Genomic DNA, 18,786 nt, shown 5'->3' on the forward strand with positions numbered 1-18,786 from the left:
GAGGATGCCAAGTTGGATGGTAATTGTCTTTCTTTTTTTTCTTTTTTCTATTTTGGCCATGCTGCACGGTTTGCAGGATGTCAGTTCCCTGACCAGGGATTGAACCTGGGCCACAGCAATGAAAGCGCCGAATCCTAACCACTAGACCACCATGGAACTCCTGGTAATTGTCTTTCTTGATCTCAAATAGTTAATTTCTTTGAGGATCAAAGGCCAAATATGGCTTTGGCAAGCCAAACTGGAACAAGGGCTTATGACCACCTGGTCCAGGTTTACTGCAAGTGACTTCCAGGCGGGCAAACTCTTCATTGTCCAGACACCTCCCACTCGGCCATCTGCACCTTCCCTATTGTGCCCAGCTCAGTTCTGGCCGCATCATTTACTGAGTCAATAATTTCTACTCCAATCCCCCGAGGCCAATCCATCACTAAGTCCTGATAGCTTGTCCCCACAATGTATCTCGAATCTGCCCACTTCTCTTTACCACCATGGCCACCTCCCTGGTCCCAGCCACCATCTCCTCTCTCTTGGGCCTCCTACGTGGTCCCCTGCCTCCCAATCAACAGCTCACATTTTTAACATGCAAAGTGGACCATGCTCCCTGCAGAAAATGCTCCAGGTCGGACTTCAAAGTTTTTAACCTGAGCTTTGTGATCCTGTGGGACTAGCCCTGCCTACCACCTCTCCAAGCCCCCCTCTCCACCCAACTCGTTCTGGCCTCAGAATGTTTCCACCCTTCCCAGAGCTAATTTCTACTCTTCCTTCTTGGCCAGGAGAACAGTCAAAAAGCAGAGCCAGAGAGCATTCGGAGAGATGTTCTAAGCCCTGTGAGCAGCCCATCCAGTGTGTGGACGTTCTGACTGACCCCACGTGTCCAGGGCCCCCTTGGAGAGAAGCACTCCAAGCACCTGAGGCCAGCCACTCACTCGAGCCAGTGGTGGAGGGATTGTTCTGTATTCATTTAAGATAAGTCTCTCCCTTCCCTGGTGGCGCAGTGGTTAAGAATCCGCCTGCCGATGCAGGGGACACGGGTTCATTCCCTGGTCTGGGAGGATCCCACATGCCACGGAACAAGTAAGTCCGTGCGCCACAACTACTGAGCCTGCGCTCTAGAGCCAGCGAGCCACAACTACTAAGCCCGCGCTCTAGAGTCCATGTGCCACAACTACTGAGCCTGCGCTCTGGAGCCCGCGAGCCACAACTACTGAGCCCGCGTGCCACAACTACTGAAGCCCGCGTGCCTAGAGCCCATGCTCCACAACAAGAGAAGCCACCCCAATGAGAAGCCCGCGCACCACAACGAAGAGTAGTGCCCACTCGCTGCAACTAGAGAAAGCCCGCGCGCAGCAACAAAGACCCAGTGCAACCAAAAATAAATAAATACATTCTTTAAAGGTTTAAAAGATAAGTCTCTCCTTGGGCAGAAACCATCCTCGGACGCTTTATAAGATCCCTCTGGGACCCAGCAGAGGAGCCTCACAGGACAGGGCCTTCTCTATGGCTATTTTGCTCTCATATACACTAAAATCCGTGTTTCTCAAATGATGTTTTAAAATGTGAGCCATTTATATAGAAACTAACATGAAAACCTGCAACTGTGGGATTTCTGAACAGCAGTTAATGTTGTACAACTTTGAAATAAGACTGTGGAAGGACAGGAGAGGAAGCAAGAAGAGAAAGAATAGCTTTAGAGAAAGGGAGTTAAGGTTTATTTGCATTAAAAATACTACAAATATCAAAAACACAATGAGATACCACTTTACATCTATTAAGATGGCTATTACAAAAAGAAAGAAAAAATAACAAGTGTTGGCGAGAATGTGGAGAAGTTAGAACCCTAGTGCATTGCTGATGGGAATGTAAAATCGTGCAGCTGCTGTGGGAAACAGTTTGGCAGTTTCTCAAAAGGTTAAATATAGAACTACCATATGATCTAGCTAGTCCACTTCTGGGCATATACCCAAAAGAATTGAAAGCAGGAACTCCAGGAGATGTTTGTACACTCGTGTTCATGGCAGCATTATTCACAATAACCAACAGGTAGAGACAACATAAGTGCCCATTAATAAATGAATGGATAAACAAAATGTGATAGAGATAGATAGATACAGACATAGATATAATGGAATGTTATTCAGCCTTAAACAGGAAGGATGTTCTGATGCATGCTTCAACATGGATGAACCTTGAGAACATTATGCTAAGTGAAACAAGCCAGTCACAAAAGGACAAATACGGTGTGATTCCACTTATATGAGGGACCTAGAGTCGTGAAATTTATAGAGACAGAAAGTAGGAAGGTGGTTGCTAGGGGCTGGAGGGAGGAATGAATGGGGAGTCATTGATTAACAGGTACGGAGTTTCAGTTTGGGAAAATGAAAGAGTTCTGGAGATGGATGGTGGTGATGGTTACACAACAATGTGAATGTACTTAATGTCACCGAACTACACACTGAAAAATGGTTAAAATGGTAAATTGTGTGTAATGTGTATTTTACCACTATTAAAAATTACTAAAAATAAACTGGCAAAGTTCAGGGTGGTGACACCATTTCCGCTGGGCTCTGTGGGGTGAGTGGGCCAGCCTGAGTTGCTGCTTTGGATTTAGTGTGGCTCAATGCTGGAACCTCCCAGAACCTTGGTCTGCCAGGGGTGATGGGGGAAGAGGAGGGCTCGGAGCTGAGCACCTGCCCCAGCCTGTGTGACGCCCAGGCATCTCAGCCATGGCCCAATGACGGGCCACATCTGCAGACACATCTGGTGATGGGCTCAGCACGGCGAAGCACATCTAGCCATAGACACTCTCCAAGCCATTGCTGGTTCTTCCAACTTTAAGAGAATAATAGAATAGTAGCAGTAAAACCATTTCACCTTCAGTACTGAGCAGTAATTTTCAAATTATAGGCCTGGAACAGTGATAGTAAGTATGAAGTATGTCGTAAAAGCACCATTCCAAAAAGAAAAAAAAGATTTTACTGCAATAAAAAGGTTAGTGCCGGGTCACCCCCTTACTTTACATAACCCTCTCCACTGTAATTTTGAACAAGGAGTGTGGTTCCAATTTTCAATCAGAAAGCTCCCTTCAGCCTTGCTGAACCACTCAGAAGTGCCCTGAAACGATAATCATTTGTATATTGATTTGGGGGAGAATCAATCCAATTCAGTCCACCTCACTAAAGTATTAATGGAGCAAAGTACATCAGAACCCTGAGGTGGGTTAACAGATACTGTTTGTTCTTTAACTGTGTTGATGCCGCAGGAATAAAGGTGACAGGTTGAGAGCCCGAGTCCAGAGGCACGGGTGCAGATCTGGGAAACCCAAGGCAGGAAGGATAGACTAGAAAAGCCATGGAGACAATCCCTCACATCCCAAAGTGTCTCCTTCGTGGTCAAGGTCAAGAGAGTGGAGGCCAAGCTCACTTCCAGCACGCGTGGGAGATGAAATCAGCCCACTGAGGGACTCCGGGTGGCTCTTAGGGAAGCCACACGTCCCTGTTAGAGCTCCTAGGACTCCGGGGGGACACACGGGGAGCCTAGTGCAGTACTGCTCACTCACCAGGGCTCAGAGGACCCCTCTTCTACCATGGCGGACGGTGAGCCTTTATTATGGACTTAATGGTTGTATTTAAGTCAACTCATTTTACTTAAGTATTCCTGCTTCATTTTACTTAAGTATTTACTTAAGCTACCTCTATATAACTATAACTATAAGCATGACCCAAACAAAACATGGCACATTTTGTTGCCTGCATCCCTGTTTTCTCTGTCTCTGTTTCTCTGTCTCTGTCTTTCTGTCTATTAATCTCCACCAAGGAGAGTTAGGAAGAAGGCTAGAGCATTCAAGACACACTAGCTTCAAAGCAAAGATTTTCTCCTCCATCAGATGAGAAACACTGGAGAAGAACTGAAGGGAGAGTAGCATCCTGGCGTCGTGGTTCAATAGCATTCACGGCAGGATGTGACAGTCCTGACCCAGATCGTCCCAGTCCCACTAGAAGTCATCCCACACATCCCGTATCCCACATCACGCGAGCAGGAAGATGGGCATGATTAAGCACAAAGGCTTTGGAGTCAACCTGCGGAGGATTCAACCTGGCTCCCCACGCACTCCCCCCGTGAGCAGGTTTAACTTCTATGAACCTTGGTTTCCTCATCTATAAATAGGACCACAACAGTACCTACTTCACTAGATCATGGTAAGAACTCAAAGCACTGATACCCGCAAGGCACTTATAACAGTGCCTGGCACAGAGTAAGCACTCAGTAAATACTAGCCATTATCCAACTGCACCCCCTTCAGAAAAACTCCTATTCAGTCTTCAGAACCCAGGCCAGCTATACTCTGTCTGCCCTCCCAGAGGAAGATAAAACTCCCTCCCACCTCACTGCTTCTTCTGTACTTCGAACAGCGTTCTGAGGCTGAACACATCATCCTCTTGTCTTATTTACAGTCTTATTTCCATGGCTGTCTGTGTCCTTAAGCTGTCAGCTCCTCCCTAGAGATGTTAAGCTACCTTTTACATCCTCATCATCCAGGGCAGCTCTGTTCACACCTACCTAGTAGGTAACTAGCGGGTGTTTACTGACTTGAGTTGAAGCAGGTGGCAGCATGGCTCGGGCTGCCTACAGAAATACTGTTCTTTTATTGTGTCTCCAATCTCTCATTCCATAAGTCCCAACTTATGGGACTCCTAGGAAAGGAGTCTATCCAGCATCCCTTGGAATCAGTCATCACCTCCAGAGAATCTTGCCCCATCCCATTCTCCATCCCTAACCCAGCCTGAGTTTGGTACACATACTTTCTCTTCAATTTTATACTTTTACTACACAGTATATACCCATGACCAATGTATCATATTGTTTTACTTAAGTGGTTACATATTGCTGTATCCTCTGACAACTTGCTTTTCATCCAGTGTTATGTTTACAAGATTTATCCACATAGATATGCTTAGACCTAATTTATTCAACTGGGAGCCAAGGGCTGTCTCATCTTGAAGCCCTAGGAATTGGCATCAAGCAGGAGCCATTCCTATAGTGTGTGCTACAACTTGCCATGGGCTTCTGAATTGAAAGGTTTTGGTGTGAACAGAAGTTTTCAATTCACTTGGGCAAATACCTAGGAGTGGGATTGCTGATTGTATTGTAAATATGTTTAATGTATGGTTAATGTATGATTAATGTATGGTTAATGTACGTATAAGAAGCCACCAAAGCTCACTCAAGAAGAAATAAATAGTACTATATCTATTTTTTAAATTGAATTTGTAATGGAGACCTTCCAACAAAGAAAGCTTCATGCCCACATGGTTTCATTGGTGAATTCTATCAGACAATTAAGAAAAAAATCATATCAATTCTACACAACATTTTCAAGAAAATAAAACAGGAGGGAAACTTCCCAAGTCACTGTATGAGGTCAGATTTATCCTGATACCAAAAACAGAAAAAGAATTTACAAGAAAAGAAAACCATGGACCAATATGCAACATGAACATAGATGCAAAATTCCTTAACAACATATTAACAAATTTAATCCAGCAATATATTAAAAGGATACTAGATGGAGTTTATCCCAGGAATACAAGGCCGGTTCAACACTGGAAAATCAGCGTGTGTAATTTGTCAAAAATCCATAGATCTGTACACCACAAAGAGTAAATTTTACTGTATAAAATTATTTAGGAATCACCCAGAATGTCAGGGGAATCCAAGATGAAATGTACACTGTGACAAATAAATTTGTTTACAAATGGTTTAACCACACTGAAACTGGTGAAGAAAAAAGGAGCTAAGACAGTGTATATTGACTAGATACTGTAAGACTAAAGAAAAAAAGAACTGTACATAAACTGTGCTCTGGTTGGCAGATTTGTTTCTCAAACAGATACAAGCTATGAATTCTGAGACCATTTTACATGTCTAGTAGAGTTGAACAAATAAGTAAATGTATTGGAGATAATGAGAGAGACATGTTTTTCACTGACTGAGAATGAAGTTACCAAAAAAGCAAGGGGGGAATGCAAGAAAGAACACTGTGGTGCTGGACTGCAGTTAGAAATATCAGTATGAACTCATGTGTTAAAGTATCAATATGTACCCAGACAGACAGAAAATAGATATGTATATATGCATGTTTAGAATTCCCTAGCTCTGTCTGCTGAGAGGGCCTAGAAGCAGTGACACCTCAGTAGCAATGAGCTCACCCAGCACCCAGAACTTGGTTTCTAAATACTCTTCTCTAATACGAGGAACCAGGGGTCCCTGGGGAAGACTGTCCAGGGCTGGGACTGAGAATACACAGATGAGCTGGCAGAGCCAGAAAATAACAAAGACAAAAAAAAAAAAAAAAAAATACTGCATGGTATCCTCCCCAAAACCCATAATCTCAGTCCATTTATGAAAAAAATTTAGACAAATCTAAATTGAGGGACATTCCACGAAATACCTGGCCAGCACCTACTGGAAGAGACTAATGAGAGAGGAAGACTACATGCCATGTGAGACACAGGTTGGATCCTGGAACCAAAAATGGACCTTAGTGAAAAACTAGGGAAATCTGAATATAGTCTGCAGTTTAGTTAACAGTGTTGCACCTATATTAATTTCTTTGTTTTGATAAACACACCAAATTATGTAATATGTTAATATTGGGGATCTGAGGAAGGACTCTTCGTACTATTTTTGCAACTCTTCTGTAAGTCTAAAATTATTTCAAAATAAAAAGTCTTTTTTAAACCACAAATGGAAACCACCACACATATTGGAACAGCTAAAATAAAAACATTGGCGATACCAAGTGCTGGTAACGTGGTAGAACTTGAACTTGAATTCTCATCCATTGCTGACGGGAATGCAAAATGGCATAAGCATTATGGAAAAGAGTGCAGTTTCTGATCTGGTCATAGGTAAGAGAGACATACACTTACCTATGACCCAGCAATCCCACACATAGGTATTTACCCTAGAAAAGTGAAAACTTATGTTCACATGAATCTGTATTTGAATATTTATAGCAACTTTATTCATAATGGCCCCAAACTGGAAATAACCCAAATCTCCTTCAACAAGGTAAACAAACTGTGGTACATCCAGACAGTGGAATATCACTCAGCAGAAAACCAGGAACAAACTACTGATACATACAGCAACATGGACCAAAGAAACCAGACTCAAAAGGCTACATACAGTATGATTCCATTTATATGACTCTCTAACAGGCAAAATTCTAGGAGTGGAGAGTAGATCAACGGTTTCCAGACTCTGGGATTTGTGGAGGGGTTAACTACTGTAAGGGGGTTAACTACAGGGGATATTTTGGGGGTGGTGAAACTTCTTCGTCATGATTGTGGAGGTAGTTACACGACTTTATGCATTTGTCAAAATTCAACACTATACACCAAAAATATGTAAATGATTGTTTAGTTATATGCAAATTATTATTAAATTAAATTTTAAAGTTTAGTTTAGGCTAGTATATATAAAGTCAGAGCCCTCTTGATGCCTCATTCCAGTCTCCTCCCCACCTTTTCAGAGGTAAACACTGAAATGAATTTCATATCTACCCTTCTGACCCTTAAAAAAAAGGTTTTTTAACATACCTATATGTGTACGTACCATAGAAAATACATCACTTGAGTTTGGGTTTGTTTTTTAAGCATAATAAACACTATCACATTGCATGCATCTTCTTTCCTCTGGTTTGGTTTGGTTTGGTTTGATTTGGTTTTGTCCCTTCAGAAGGTCTCTCGAGTCATTCAGGACATGATGCTGATGTGTCGCCAGGGCCCCAAGGGGACACTGTGGGATTCACCCACCCAGCCCTCCCTCTTTTCCTCCGGGTGACAGCATCTCACCCAGGAAAGCCCTGAGGCCCATCTCTGGCTCACAAAGCTCAGCCCAAGATTTCGAAACTGGGGAAACTCTACCCTGAGCTGGTGGGGCAGCAGGATGTCCGTCTGGAGCTGCTAGCAACCAACTCCCCTCCCATCTGGAATGGAGGCAACCCCAAGGGAAGCAGAGCCAAGGGATGGAGAATGAGCAGGTCCTGAAGCATTTTGGAGAGCCTAGGCCACCCAACCAGAAGCCAGCGCCACCCAGGGACTTCCCAGGGTCAGGACCCAGCCAAGTTCTCTTTTTCTTCAGTGGAAGGAGTCCTAAGGCGCACGCAGGGACCAGGTACTGGGCTCCCACCCAAGAGGTCACTTCCCTTCCCGCCAGGGCTTCGGTCCTCTGAGCTGCCACACAGGCTGCCCTCATGCCCTCCGTCCCATGTGCCTTGACACCGTCTCCTTCGACTGGACCCGCCTCCAAAAGACACTGATGAAAATACCAGGAAACAAAACCCAGCCAGCAGCACATGCTTGGTTTACACCCACTTTATCTGTCAGAATCCATTGGTCCCTTTGTCAAAGACTGCTACCTACATTTGCACGTTCTGTTCCATCATGTTGCTTGTTTAGCATTTGAGTGGTGGATGTAGTTTGAAAGAATTATACTATTATTTTAAAATTGTTACCAAAATTATAGACTATAAGATGCAACAGTAAACGTGGTTGGTTGTGAATATAAAATCCAGCATTCTCTCAAAATTACTGGGAGAAGTTGTACGTGTTTATGTAGATAATAAATTGTTACACGCTAATTACAAATTTGTTCATTTTAGAATGTAAAGAAATAATACAGGTCTCATAATTACAGATCTCTTCATTAGTTTACCTCCAATCTCATTTTGAAGTGCTGTGATCGAGAATAAACTCTTAGCTCTATAACGATATTTTACAAACTTAGAAAACGCGGTTTAGAAATACTTGCTTGATAAATAGGTTTATATAATTATATTCTGTTCTATAAGTTATGGTAATTCAAACAAAATTCTTTACTGTCATGCATGAAAAAGAGCTTTGGGACTCACTGAAAGAGGGAAATCAGGGGTGCGCCTCCACCATGAAACTGATCAGCCTGGCCTTCTCCAGGTCTTGGTTCTCATAGGTATGAATTTACTGAGTCACTGGCCTGGCAGCCATCCCAGGATGGCCTCCACCTCTGAGGCCACCCTTAGCTGTGTGCCCTTGGGGCTGACCCGAGGAAGCTCTGCTGAGGAATTCATCAGCAGAGTCACTCCCTGGAGCATCAACCGGCCTCCAGAACCCTCCTTAAAGCAAGGTTCCCACGCTCCTTGATGCAACTCAGTCCCAGGTACACACAGCTATGCAAGGTAATCTGATGCACATAGCAGAGCAAGCACAGCTAGTGGCTGACTTGGTACCGCTTTACTGTTTAAAATACAAGCAACAAGGTCCTACTGTATAGCGCAGGGAACTATATTCAATGTCCTGTAATAAACCATAATGGAAATGCATATAAAAACAAGAATGCACATACATGTATAATGGAATCACTTTGCTATACAGCAGAAATTAACACAACATTGTAAATCAACTATACTTCAATTAAAAACTAAAATAAAATAAATAAAACAAAATAAATAACTGATTGCAACAGGCTTCTAAGAAGCCACTCTCTGTTCAGAGGGAAGTGATGGAGTATCTCAGGGGCACAGACCGGTGAGGAACAAAAACATCAAGGCTGGAAACCAGCCCACACTAATTCTTACACCTGCCCTTTGCTCCCCATCTTAATGCCCCTCCAGCCTGAATTAGCCCCCCACCCAGACCTTCTAACCTCATGTTACAGCTCCCAGAGCACAGAGTAAATAAATCATTCTACGCCTAGTAGATACTTCATGTTTGCTGAGTTTAAGTGAAATTTTGATGAGTTTTTGTATTAAAATATAATCTAATTAATTATAAGAAATATAATGCAGTGTGAAATGTTTTTTTCTGTTTCTATATTAGTTACCTATTAAGTTAAATAATAAAATCTTACAATTTGTACAAATACATTCAACAGTACAGTTTGATTGATGAAAATAACCACATGATTGAGCAGAGCTGGGGTAAGAGAAATTCATGACTGATTTTGTCTCCCCCAGCTGAGAACCCAGCACAGTGGAGACCCAGCTCTGGGCCCTTCCCTGACAGTCAGGCTTCTTCCCCAGAGGCTGTCAGCGGGTTCATCCCCAAGGCTGAGGCCTCCAGATGATCATTAAATGTGAAACCCTTCCCAGGAAGCAGCTAATGGGGTGTGTACATCTCTGTCCTCCTGGCCCAGATGAACCCCTATCTGGAGCCCCTTAAGCTGGAATTACACAGGAGGTAGAAATAGGGGGTGATAACACAGCCCCCAAATGGAGGCCTGGCCCTGCCATGAGGACACAGGCAATAGGCAAGAAGAGTGAAATCTGCATGGAGCTGCTGGGGCAGACTGGGGTAAAGATCCAGATTGCTGCTGACACGACTTTGATTATTTTAATATTTTAATTGAGATTAACTCTCATGCAGTAAAATACTTACATCTTAAGTGTACACTTAAATGAGTTTTGAGTCTTTCGGGATCAAGTACGAGGTGGGTGAGTTCATTCTTGGTGCTTCCGTGCGCCACAGTCGAAGGAGGAATTGGGCCCAGAGGGGGCTGGGGAGGTGGCCCGAACCCACCAGCCAACCTAGCCCCCGGGTCCAGACTCCACCTGAGCCCCACCTGGGTCCTTAACATTCTACACGTTTCTGCCTCCCCCTCCCCCCCAGTTCCGTTGGGAAGTCTAGATCCACTTCTCCCTACAAGACTGGCAGTGACCTGGCTGCAGACCTTAACACAAATCAGCATCAGTCGAGGGCCCTTGGTGCCCTGACTCGGATCCCTGGACTCAAGATTGCTTAACACGGGAGTGTCCCCTTCTAAGTCAGAAGAAACACCTCTGGGATTAGATTCACGGAGGATTTCAAGCTCTAACCCTGGCCCTTGATTTAACTTGGAAGAACGTCCAAATTGTCTTTTCTACCTGCTGTACCCATGAAGAGAAGCAAAAGATTCTCTTTTTCTGAGGCAGCCCAGGAATTCTGGCGAGGACACGCTGACCAGCTCACCAGGGACCAATCCAACATTTATGATGTGGGTGGGGACACAGTCCCAAATCAGGAGCCCACTTGGGATTATAATCCCCTGGGGGGAAAAGGGTCAGGAATCACAAGGTCCAGTGCCTATTAGAAGGAATGAGAAAGTGCATTTGGAAGCCAGTCAACTATGAAAAGGTCAAAGAAGTTACCCATGAGGAAGAAAAAACCCATTCTCTTTCAGGAACAGCTTGTGGAAGGTTGTTAGAAAATCTACTAACAGAGACCTCTCCACTCCCAAGGGTCAATCCCTACTGGGACCACACTTTACCAGCCAGTCTGCCCCTGATATTAGGCAAAAACTCCAAAAGTTACAATTAGGCCCACAAACCCTTATGTCACAACTCCTAGCGGTAGCCTTTGGGATATCTAATAATCACAATAAACTGAGGAGGAGGAAAGAACTCAACATGAAAAAAGGCAGGCCAAGGCTCAAGCTAAACTGATAGCCATTGCTGTCAGCCATGCCCTGCAACCTCAGAGCAACCCAAAGGGGGCAAGAAGGTTCAACCATCAGTCCGGAGGTGAGACCAACAAGGGGGAATGCTTCAAATGCAAGTCAACTGGCCACTGGGCCCATGAGTACCAGAAGGAGCCCCCCGGGCCAAGCGCAGTCTGCAAACAGACCGGTCATTGGAAATGGGAATGCCCTCGGTCCCCAAGGGGAAGGGGGGCTCCTGCTCCTGAGATGGCCACGCTGGAAGACTGAGGCAGCCCAGGGATTCTGGCAGCTCCTCCCATAAGATGTCTATCTCCAACGAGGAGCCCCAGTGGTCCTTGATGTAGCAGGTAGGAAGATCAATTTTTTAAATTGATACAGGAGCCATTTACTCTGTCCTTATTTCTCATGCTGGGCCTCTTTCCTCTAAGAGCTGTACAGTGACGGGTGTCGATGGAAAGCCTCGCACCCGGTACTTTACTGGGCCTCTCACTTGCCAATTTGAGCAGCATTTGATATCACATGGCTTTTTAGTTGGGCCTGAGTGTCCTACCCCACTACTGGGGAGAGATCTTCTGGGCTCCCTCAAGGCCATATTATGGTTAGGAGGCCCCAAGCAGCCCCTTGTCTTGACCCCGGCTAAGGCAGATCAACAAGAAGAGGAAGGGCTTATTCCCAGCCATATTCTACAAGCAGTAGAATAACTACAGTTTGGCACAAAGGAGTCCCTGGGAGGGCCATAAATGCCCAACCTGCGGAAATTAGCTTTAAGCCAGAAGCCACTTACCCTAACAAGAGACAATACCCCATAAGGTTAGAGGAAAAAAGGGGTTACAACCCCTCATAAGTAGTTAAGACATGGCCTCTTGGTGCCCTGTCAGTCTCAATGCAATACCCCTATTCTGCCAGTTAAGCCAAATGTGTGATACAGGATGGTGCAAGACCTCAGCAGTAAAAGATGTCATGGTCCCTATTCACCCCCTTGTGGCCAATCCTTATAACGTACTAGCCCAAGTCCCTGAAAATGCTAAATGGTTTGCTGTGCTCGACCTCAAGGATACCTTCTTCTACATCCCAGTTCATCCCCCCTCACAATATCTGTTTGCCTTCAAGTGGACTAATTCCCACTCGGGCCAGATGAAAGAATACACCTGGACAGTACTACCACAGGGGTTTTGGGACAACCCACATTTGTTCAACCAGGCCCTAGGAAAGGAACAAAGGGAAATATGCCTAACAGAAAGGGCTATTCTACAGTATGTGGATGATATATTAATATGTAGCCCTACCATGGAAGCCTCAGATGAGAACATCATTGAAGTTCTTAATTTCCTTGGGACCCAGGGTTACAGGGTCTCCCAGAAAAAGGCACAAATCTCAAAGCAACAAGTTAAATACCTGGGTTACATTATAAACTCTAGAAGAAGACAGCTGTCTTAAGATAGAAAACAAACTATATTAGGTCTCAGTGCCCCAAAGACAAAGAAACATCTCCGTACCTTTTTAGACATGGCAGGGTTTTGCAGAATCTAGATCCCAGGACTTGGGCTAATGGCTAAGCCCCTATATGAAACCACTAAAAGCCCAGATACAGAACCATTAGTTTGGACTGGGGAACAGGAAAAGGCTTTAATAGTATCAAACAGGCCCTCGCTAATGCTCCTGCTCTGGGTCTCCCCGATTTTAAAAAGCCATTCATTTTGTACATGGCTGAAAAGCAGGGGACAGCTCTGGGAGTCCTAATACAGCAGCTACGCTATTTTTCCAAACAACTAGATTCTGTGGCCCGAGGTTGGCCTGGCTTCCTTTGGGCAGTAGCTGCCACCACTTTATTAGTGGAAGAACCTAACAAGCTTACCTTTGGACAGTCACTGGAAGTCAGACACCCTCCCCCCATCAAGTTCCAAGGTATTCTAGAGATCAAAGGCCACCACTGGCTAACTGGGGGCCGCCTTACTAAGCACCAGGCTTTACTTCTTGACTCCCTAGAGGTAACCCTCAAAACTTGCCACACCCAGAAAAGGGAACCCTCTTACACTCTTGGTGGGAATGTAAATTAGTGCAGCCACTATGGAGAACAGTATGGAAATTCCTCAAAACCTCGGGTTGCCATAGGATCCAGCAATCCCACTCCTGCGTATACCCAGACAAAACTATAATTCAAAAAGATACATGCACTCCTGTGTTCATAGCAGCACTAATTACATTAGCCAAGACATGGAAGCAACCTAAATGTCCATCGACAGATGAATGGATAAAGAAGATGTGGTATATATATATATATATACCATGGAATATACTCAGCCATTAAAAAGAATGAAATAATGCCATTTGCAGCAACATGGATGGACCTAGAGGTACTAAGCAAAGTAAGTCAGAAAGAAAAGACAAATACCATATGATATCACTTATATGTGGAATCTAAAATACAACACAAATGAACATATCTGTGAAACAAAACAGACTCTCAGACATAGAGAACAGACTTGCGGTTGCCTGGGGGAGGGAAGGATTGGGAGTTTGGGATTAGCAGATGCAAACTATTATATATAGGATGGATAAACAACAAGGTCCTACTGTATAGCACAGGGAACTATTCAATATCCTGTGATAAACCATAATGAAAAAGAATATATATATGTATAACTGAGTCACTTTGCTGTATAACAGAAATTAAACACAACATTGTGAATCAACTATATTTCAATAAAATTTTTTCAGATTGCCACAATAAATAAATAAATAAATGTTTTGATAAATACATAACCCTACCAAGATAAAGAGCACTGCCATCACCCCAAAAAGTTTTTTTGGTGCCCCTTCTCAGTCACTCCCTCCACCATATAGGCAACCATTAATCTACTGTCCCTATGAGTAATTGGCACTTTCTCAAGTTTTATGTAAATGGAATCATAAACTCTGTACTGTTTTACTCTGCCCAATGTGAGATTTCATACACATGGATGTAAGTATCAGAAGTCCATTCCTTTTGGTTACTCTGTAGAAGTCCATGGCCTGGATATGCCGCAGTTTATCTCCTGTGACAGACACCTGGGCTGGTCCCAGTTTTTGCTATTGTACTTAGAGCATCTGTGAACATTTGTGTGCAAGTCTTCTTGTGGATATTGTTTTAATGTCTCTTGCTAAATACTAATTTTTCTTGGATAAATACTTGGATTGTTGATAACCTGACTTTTCTAATTCTGATAAGATGACATAATTTCTACTGTTTTGCTAACCCCACTGGGCCCTTCCTCTGCCAAAAATTATTTTGTTACTCATATGTATTACAGATATCTCTTTTTGGTTTGTAAGTTATCTTTCTTTTCCCCTTAAAATTAAATTTATCATTCAATATCCCTATTTGCACAACCCAGCATTTGAAAAGACAGGCTAGCTGTCCAAAAAAACCCTCAAAATGCATAATCCAATCAAGAGAATGTGACCAATTTTTGAAAAGTCGTGTGTCCACAAATGCCTATTATATTCCAAGAACCATTAGGTAAATAGACAGATGTGGCTCCCCACCTCTCGGGGCTTAATTCTCTTTGAGAAAATGGGCAATAGACAAGATGATTTCGACCGTGAAAAGGCTGTAAAGGAAATAAGCAGGATGAGGTATTGGACGCTGGCCTGGGGGGGTGGCAGAGACTCCTGGACAGAGCATGGTGAGGGGAGGCCTGCCAAAGAGGTGATACACTTGCTGAAGTCCATTTCTTTAAAAGGCGCAGGAAACAGCATTCCAAGCACAGGGCACAGCAGGCAGAAAGGCCCTAAGCAGGAATAGCATGGCATTTTTAAAGAAAAGGAGGGGTGGACTCAACCCTGGGCCTCTTTGTCTTTTCTGCCTTTGCTCACTGCCCAGGAGTGCTCACCCTTGCAACACCTTCAAAGTTAACTGCTGCACGCAAGACTGGTGACCCGCAAATGCTTTTCTCCAGCTGACCCTCCCTAAGACCCAGACTCACACCCACAACCAACATCTCCCCTTAGCCACCTAATAGGTAAATACTCAAAACTGACCTGGAATACCTCAGGCTAGCAGTAAAGATGAGCCAGAAAAAAAAAACAAAAAAACCCAGCGCCACAATGATTCAAGCCTTATTACCAATAAACTCATCTCCGGTTGGATTAGGAGGACGCTCCCAACAGAAATGCAAAGCTTCAAAGTATCCCTACAGGTTTTCCTGTGCAACGCCAATCAAAAACAACCAAGCTGCAAAGGGCAAGAACTGACCCCCAAAGAAGATGGAGGACACACACACACACACACACACACACACACACACACACACACAGTAAACTCAGACCCGTGCGAGACAGAGAGAAAGGAGCTGCTTCTGGGGCAGGTGATCTGACTGTTGGGAACACAGGCTGATACCGTAACTGCAATTTCTGCAGCTCGTTTGGGACTGTCCTGTTGCATCTGACTTGAATTTTGTTTCGTTTGACATGAGAATTCCTGGGTAACTTTTAATTCCAATGCCTCACTGCACCCCCAGAGACTCCGATGCGATTTTTCTGGGTCAGGACCCACAACCGTCTACTTATGCAGCCCCAGGCCTTAGAGTTCAGCCAGAAGCCGGCTGTAAATTTGGCACAGGGAGTCCCAAATTTCCAGCTTCCCTCCCTGGAAATTTCATTCTTTCATCAGCCTGAGGGTCACGCTGGCCGGGTTCAGTCCTCCGCTCTCCCAGGCGCCCGTGACTTTGGGCCTCACTTGACCTCTGCAAGCCCCAGTCTTCAATGTGGGGAATGATGATCCGGATCGCGTGGCTGGAGAGAGGGGAGTAAGTCAGCAGGCCTATGTGAGAGGTGTCAGGTCCAGTCGGCCGCTTCCGGAAGAAATCGACGGAGGAGTGCCCGGGCTCGGCCTCCCAACGCAGCGGCGGCGGAACCTGGGCAGGTTGCTCGCCCTGCGGGGCATCTCTAACCCCAGGAGTGTTCCCACGGCACCCGGGGAGTCCCGCGCCGCCTCCAGGGGACGTCCCCTCTGCTCCGGAGGCCGAGTCAAGGATGCCCCGCAGCTCAAGGAAACCCTAGGGGCTGACTCCGAGGAGGGCCAGCGCCCCACACCGCCGCGGGCAGGGGGGGGGATTAAATTGGCTTCTTAAGCTCCCCCTCACACCCTCAAAGCGAGGAGGAACTGGGTAGGGGCGCAGAGCAAAAGAGGGCGTGGGTAAAAAGAGAGCCGAGACGCTCGGTTGAGGCACCGCTGGGATTCGAACCCAGGATCTCCTGTTTACTAGACAGGCGCTTTAACCAACTAAGCCACGGCGCCGCCCGCACAACTACCGCGAGAGTCTGTTCCCCATCACCATTTACTGTATAGGCTGCGTGCACGCGCACAAGGTTTGTCGGTGGCTAACGCATGCGCTGTGTAAGGTCCTCGTCACAGGCGGCTTAGACCGAAGAGTTGTACTCGGAAGCCGGAAGCTCGGGCAGTGAGCAGTGGGCGGGCCCGGGCGGGCTAGTCTTCGCAGTGTTGTAGTGTCCGCCCCCGCCGTGGAGCCAGTGTGGCCCATCTTTGGGGGATGCTCGCGCAAGATCCGGTCTTCGGCCCTCCAGAACTGACGCAAGCTGTCCGGCGAGGCCGAGCCCCGGCCCAGTCCGGAGATCCAGGGCCCGCTAGTGCGGCCGGGCTGCCGGCTCCCCGGCGTCGAATCAGGGCTCAACCCGGCCGTGGTCCCGCAGTGACCACGCGTCGGACCCATCACACTGGCGCCCTCAGCCTGGGAGGCCGGTTGCCCTCTTCGGCCGCACGCTGACCACCGGGGTCTCCGGCGCCGTCAGCTCTGGGGGCTCATCCGCCCGCCGGTGGAAACCAGACCCATAGCTTCAGTGGGGCCTCTTCCAAGGACCCTGAGCACGGGGAGAGTCCGGGGGCACTGAGGAGACCCTGAGCAGGCACTGAACGATCAAGAGCTTAAAGGGGCCCAGGCCGCTGGCCTTAGAGCATCAACGCCATACGTGGGAGGTTTCCGCTGCCAGAGGAAGGCAAAGCCCTCCCCACTCAGGCGTCTCACTTGCCCCTCTGGGGCTACTCACTCAGACACATCAGCCACTTCGTCACAACACTTTTTAGAGTGCCTTTGAGCAGCAACAAAACCAAAACCTGCTAATCCATTGACCTAGCGATTTCTCCAGTGGGAGAGCCTCATCCACAGAAATGTAAGTCTCTGCAAAAGTATGTACACAAGAAGGTTCACTCCAGTATTGTTTGTAATAGCAAAAACCGAGAAGCAACCCAATTTCCCGTCCCTGGGGACAGTGGATGCAGGCCTGACATCCTCCACAGCAGTGAGGAAGAATACATCTATGTATGTCTTCATGTGCCAGAGAAGGGATAAGACTTCTCTTCCAAAAAGAGCCCAATTGCTGGGAGGCTGATGCAGTGGAGTTTTGCCATGTTCATGCATCATTCATGTAAATTAATGGATAAATACTGAACAGCCTGCTGAAGGTGGGCAGTCATCCTGGTTGTATCTAAGGAGGGTAGCACCAAGCACAGGACCCGCCCAAGCAATGACTACCAGGTTATGGTGCTCATGGGCAGAATTATAGGATGCCAATCAATTAACATTAAATAAATCAGTCCTGCAACTAAGTTTTTTAAAGAGGACCAAGGGGCATACTAATGATATCTGATGGAGATCCTGTAAGCCATACCAAATGGAAAAAGGAGCCCTTCACGTTTAACTGATACCTTGCTCTTTGTGAAGTAGCTGATTACATTGTACGCGTGGAAGCAGGAAGGAGGCTGTACACATGCATGGGCATTCTGGAAAGTAAAGAAACGGGTGGAGAGCAAGAAGCATTCTGTGATGGAAATGCCCACCACCCATTTGCCTAACCAGACCTTCCTCTGCTCTGAGCGGTGGCCATCTGGGGGCATTAGCCAGGGAGGCACCCACAGTGCCATGGTACAGTCCCCTCCACAGATGGAGATACACAGCTTCCTCTTCATTCAACAAACCCTTCCTCAGAGGCTGCGGCTGCTTTACAGGGCAAATCCAGACACCAGAATGTGTTCCAAAAATGAGACAGGATGGACACCAGGACATAGAATTTAGAAAGAGCAAAAATGTTTCTAGAATTCACATGCACACTTGTTTTCCAAAAGAATCTATATTTATTCTGCATGTAAACTAAAGACAGAGGGATCCCCAAGGGGCTGTGGAGCTGAGGAGGCAGCACAGTGGTGGGAGCCCAGCCAGAGCGTGGCCCCTGCCCCAGTCTGACAGGCCCACCCGCTGGGGAGGGGCCCCAGAGAAAGGCCTGTGCAGAGCCCCGAAACCTATATGACAGGTGGCCTGTGCTCGTCACCCAAAGGCT

At 46.0% G+C, this 18,786-nt stretch overlaps 1 protein-coding gene and 1 non-coding gene across 2 annotated transcripts in view; both read right to left on the reverse strand.

Moving 5' to 3' along the window:
- Positions 1-16,490: 16,490 nt before the first annotated feature.
- The window catches only part of WDR88 (WD repeat domain 88), a 47,345-nt gene continuing 45,049 nt past the window's right edge, over positions 16,491-18,786 (reverse strand). Inside the window, exons 12-13 of the mRNA XM_059903747.1 lie at positions 16,874-17,215; positions 16,491-16,597 (exon numbers count right to left, since the gene is read on the reverse strand). Coding sequence (XP_059759730.1) covers positions 16,491-16,597; positions 16,874-17,215 — 449 coding nt within the window. The remainder of the gene's footprint in view (positions 16,598-16,873; positions 17,216-18,786) is intronic.
- Positions 16,659-16,732, reverse strand: TRNAT-AGU (transfer RNA threonine (anticodon AGU)). The gene has a single exon. It is a non-coding gene; the product is annotated as a tRNA-Thr (tRNA).

This window comes from Balaenoptera ricei, chromosome 19 (assembly GCF_028023285.1).
Source record: "Balaenoptera ricei isolate mBalRic1 chromosome 19, mBalRic1.hap2, whole genome shotgun sequence".
Lineage (NCBI taxonomy): Eukaryota > Metazoa > Chordata > Mammalia > Artiodactyla > Balaenopteridae > Balaenoptera > Balaenoptera ricei.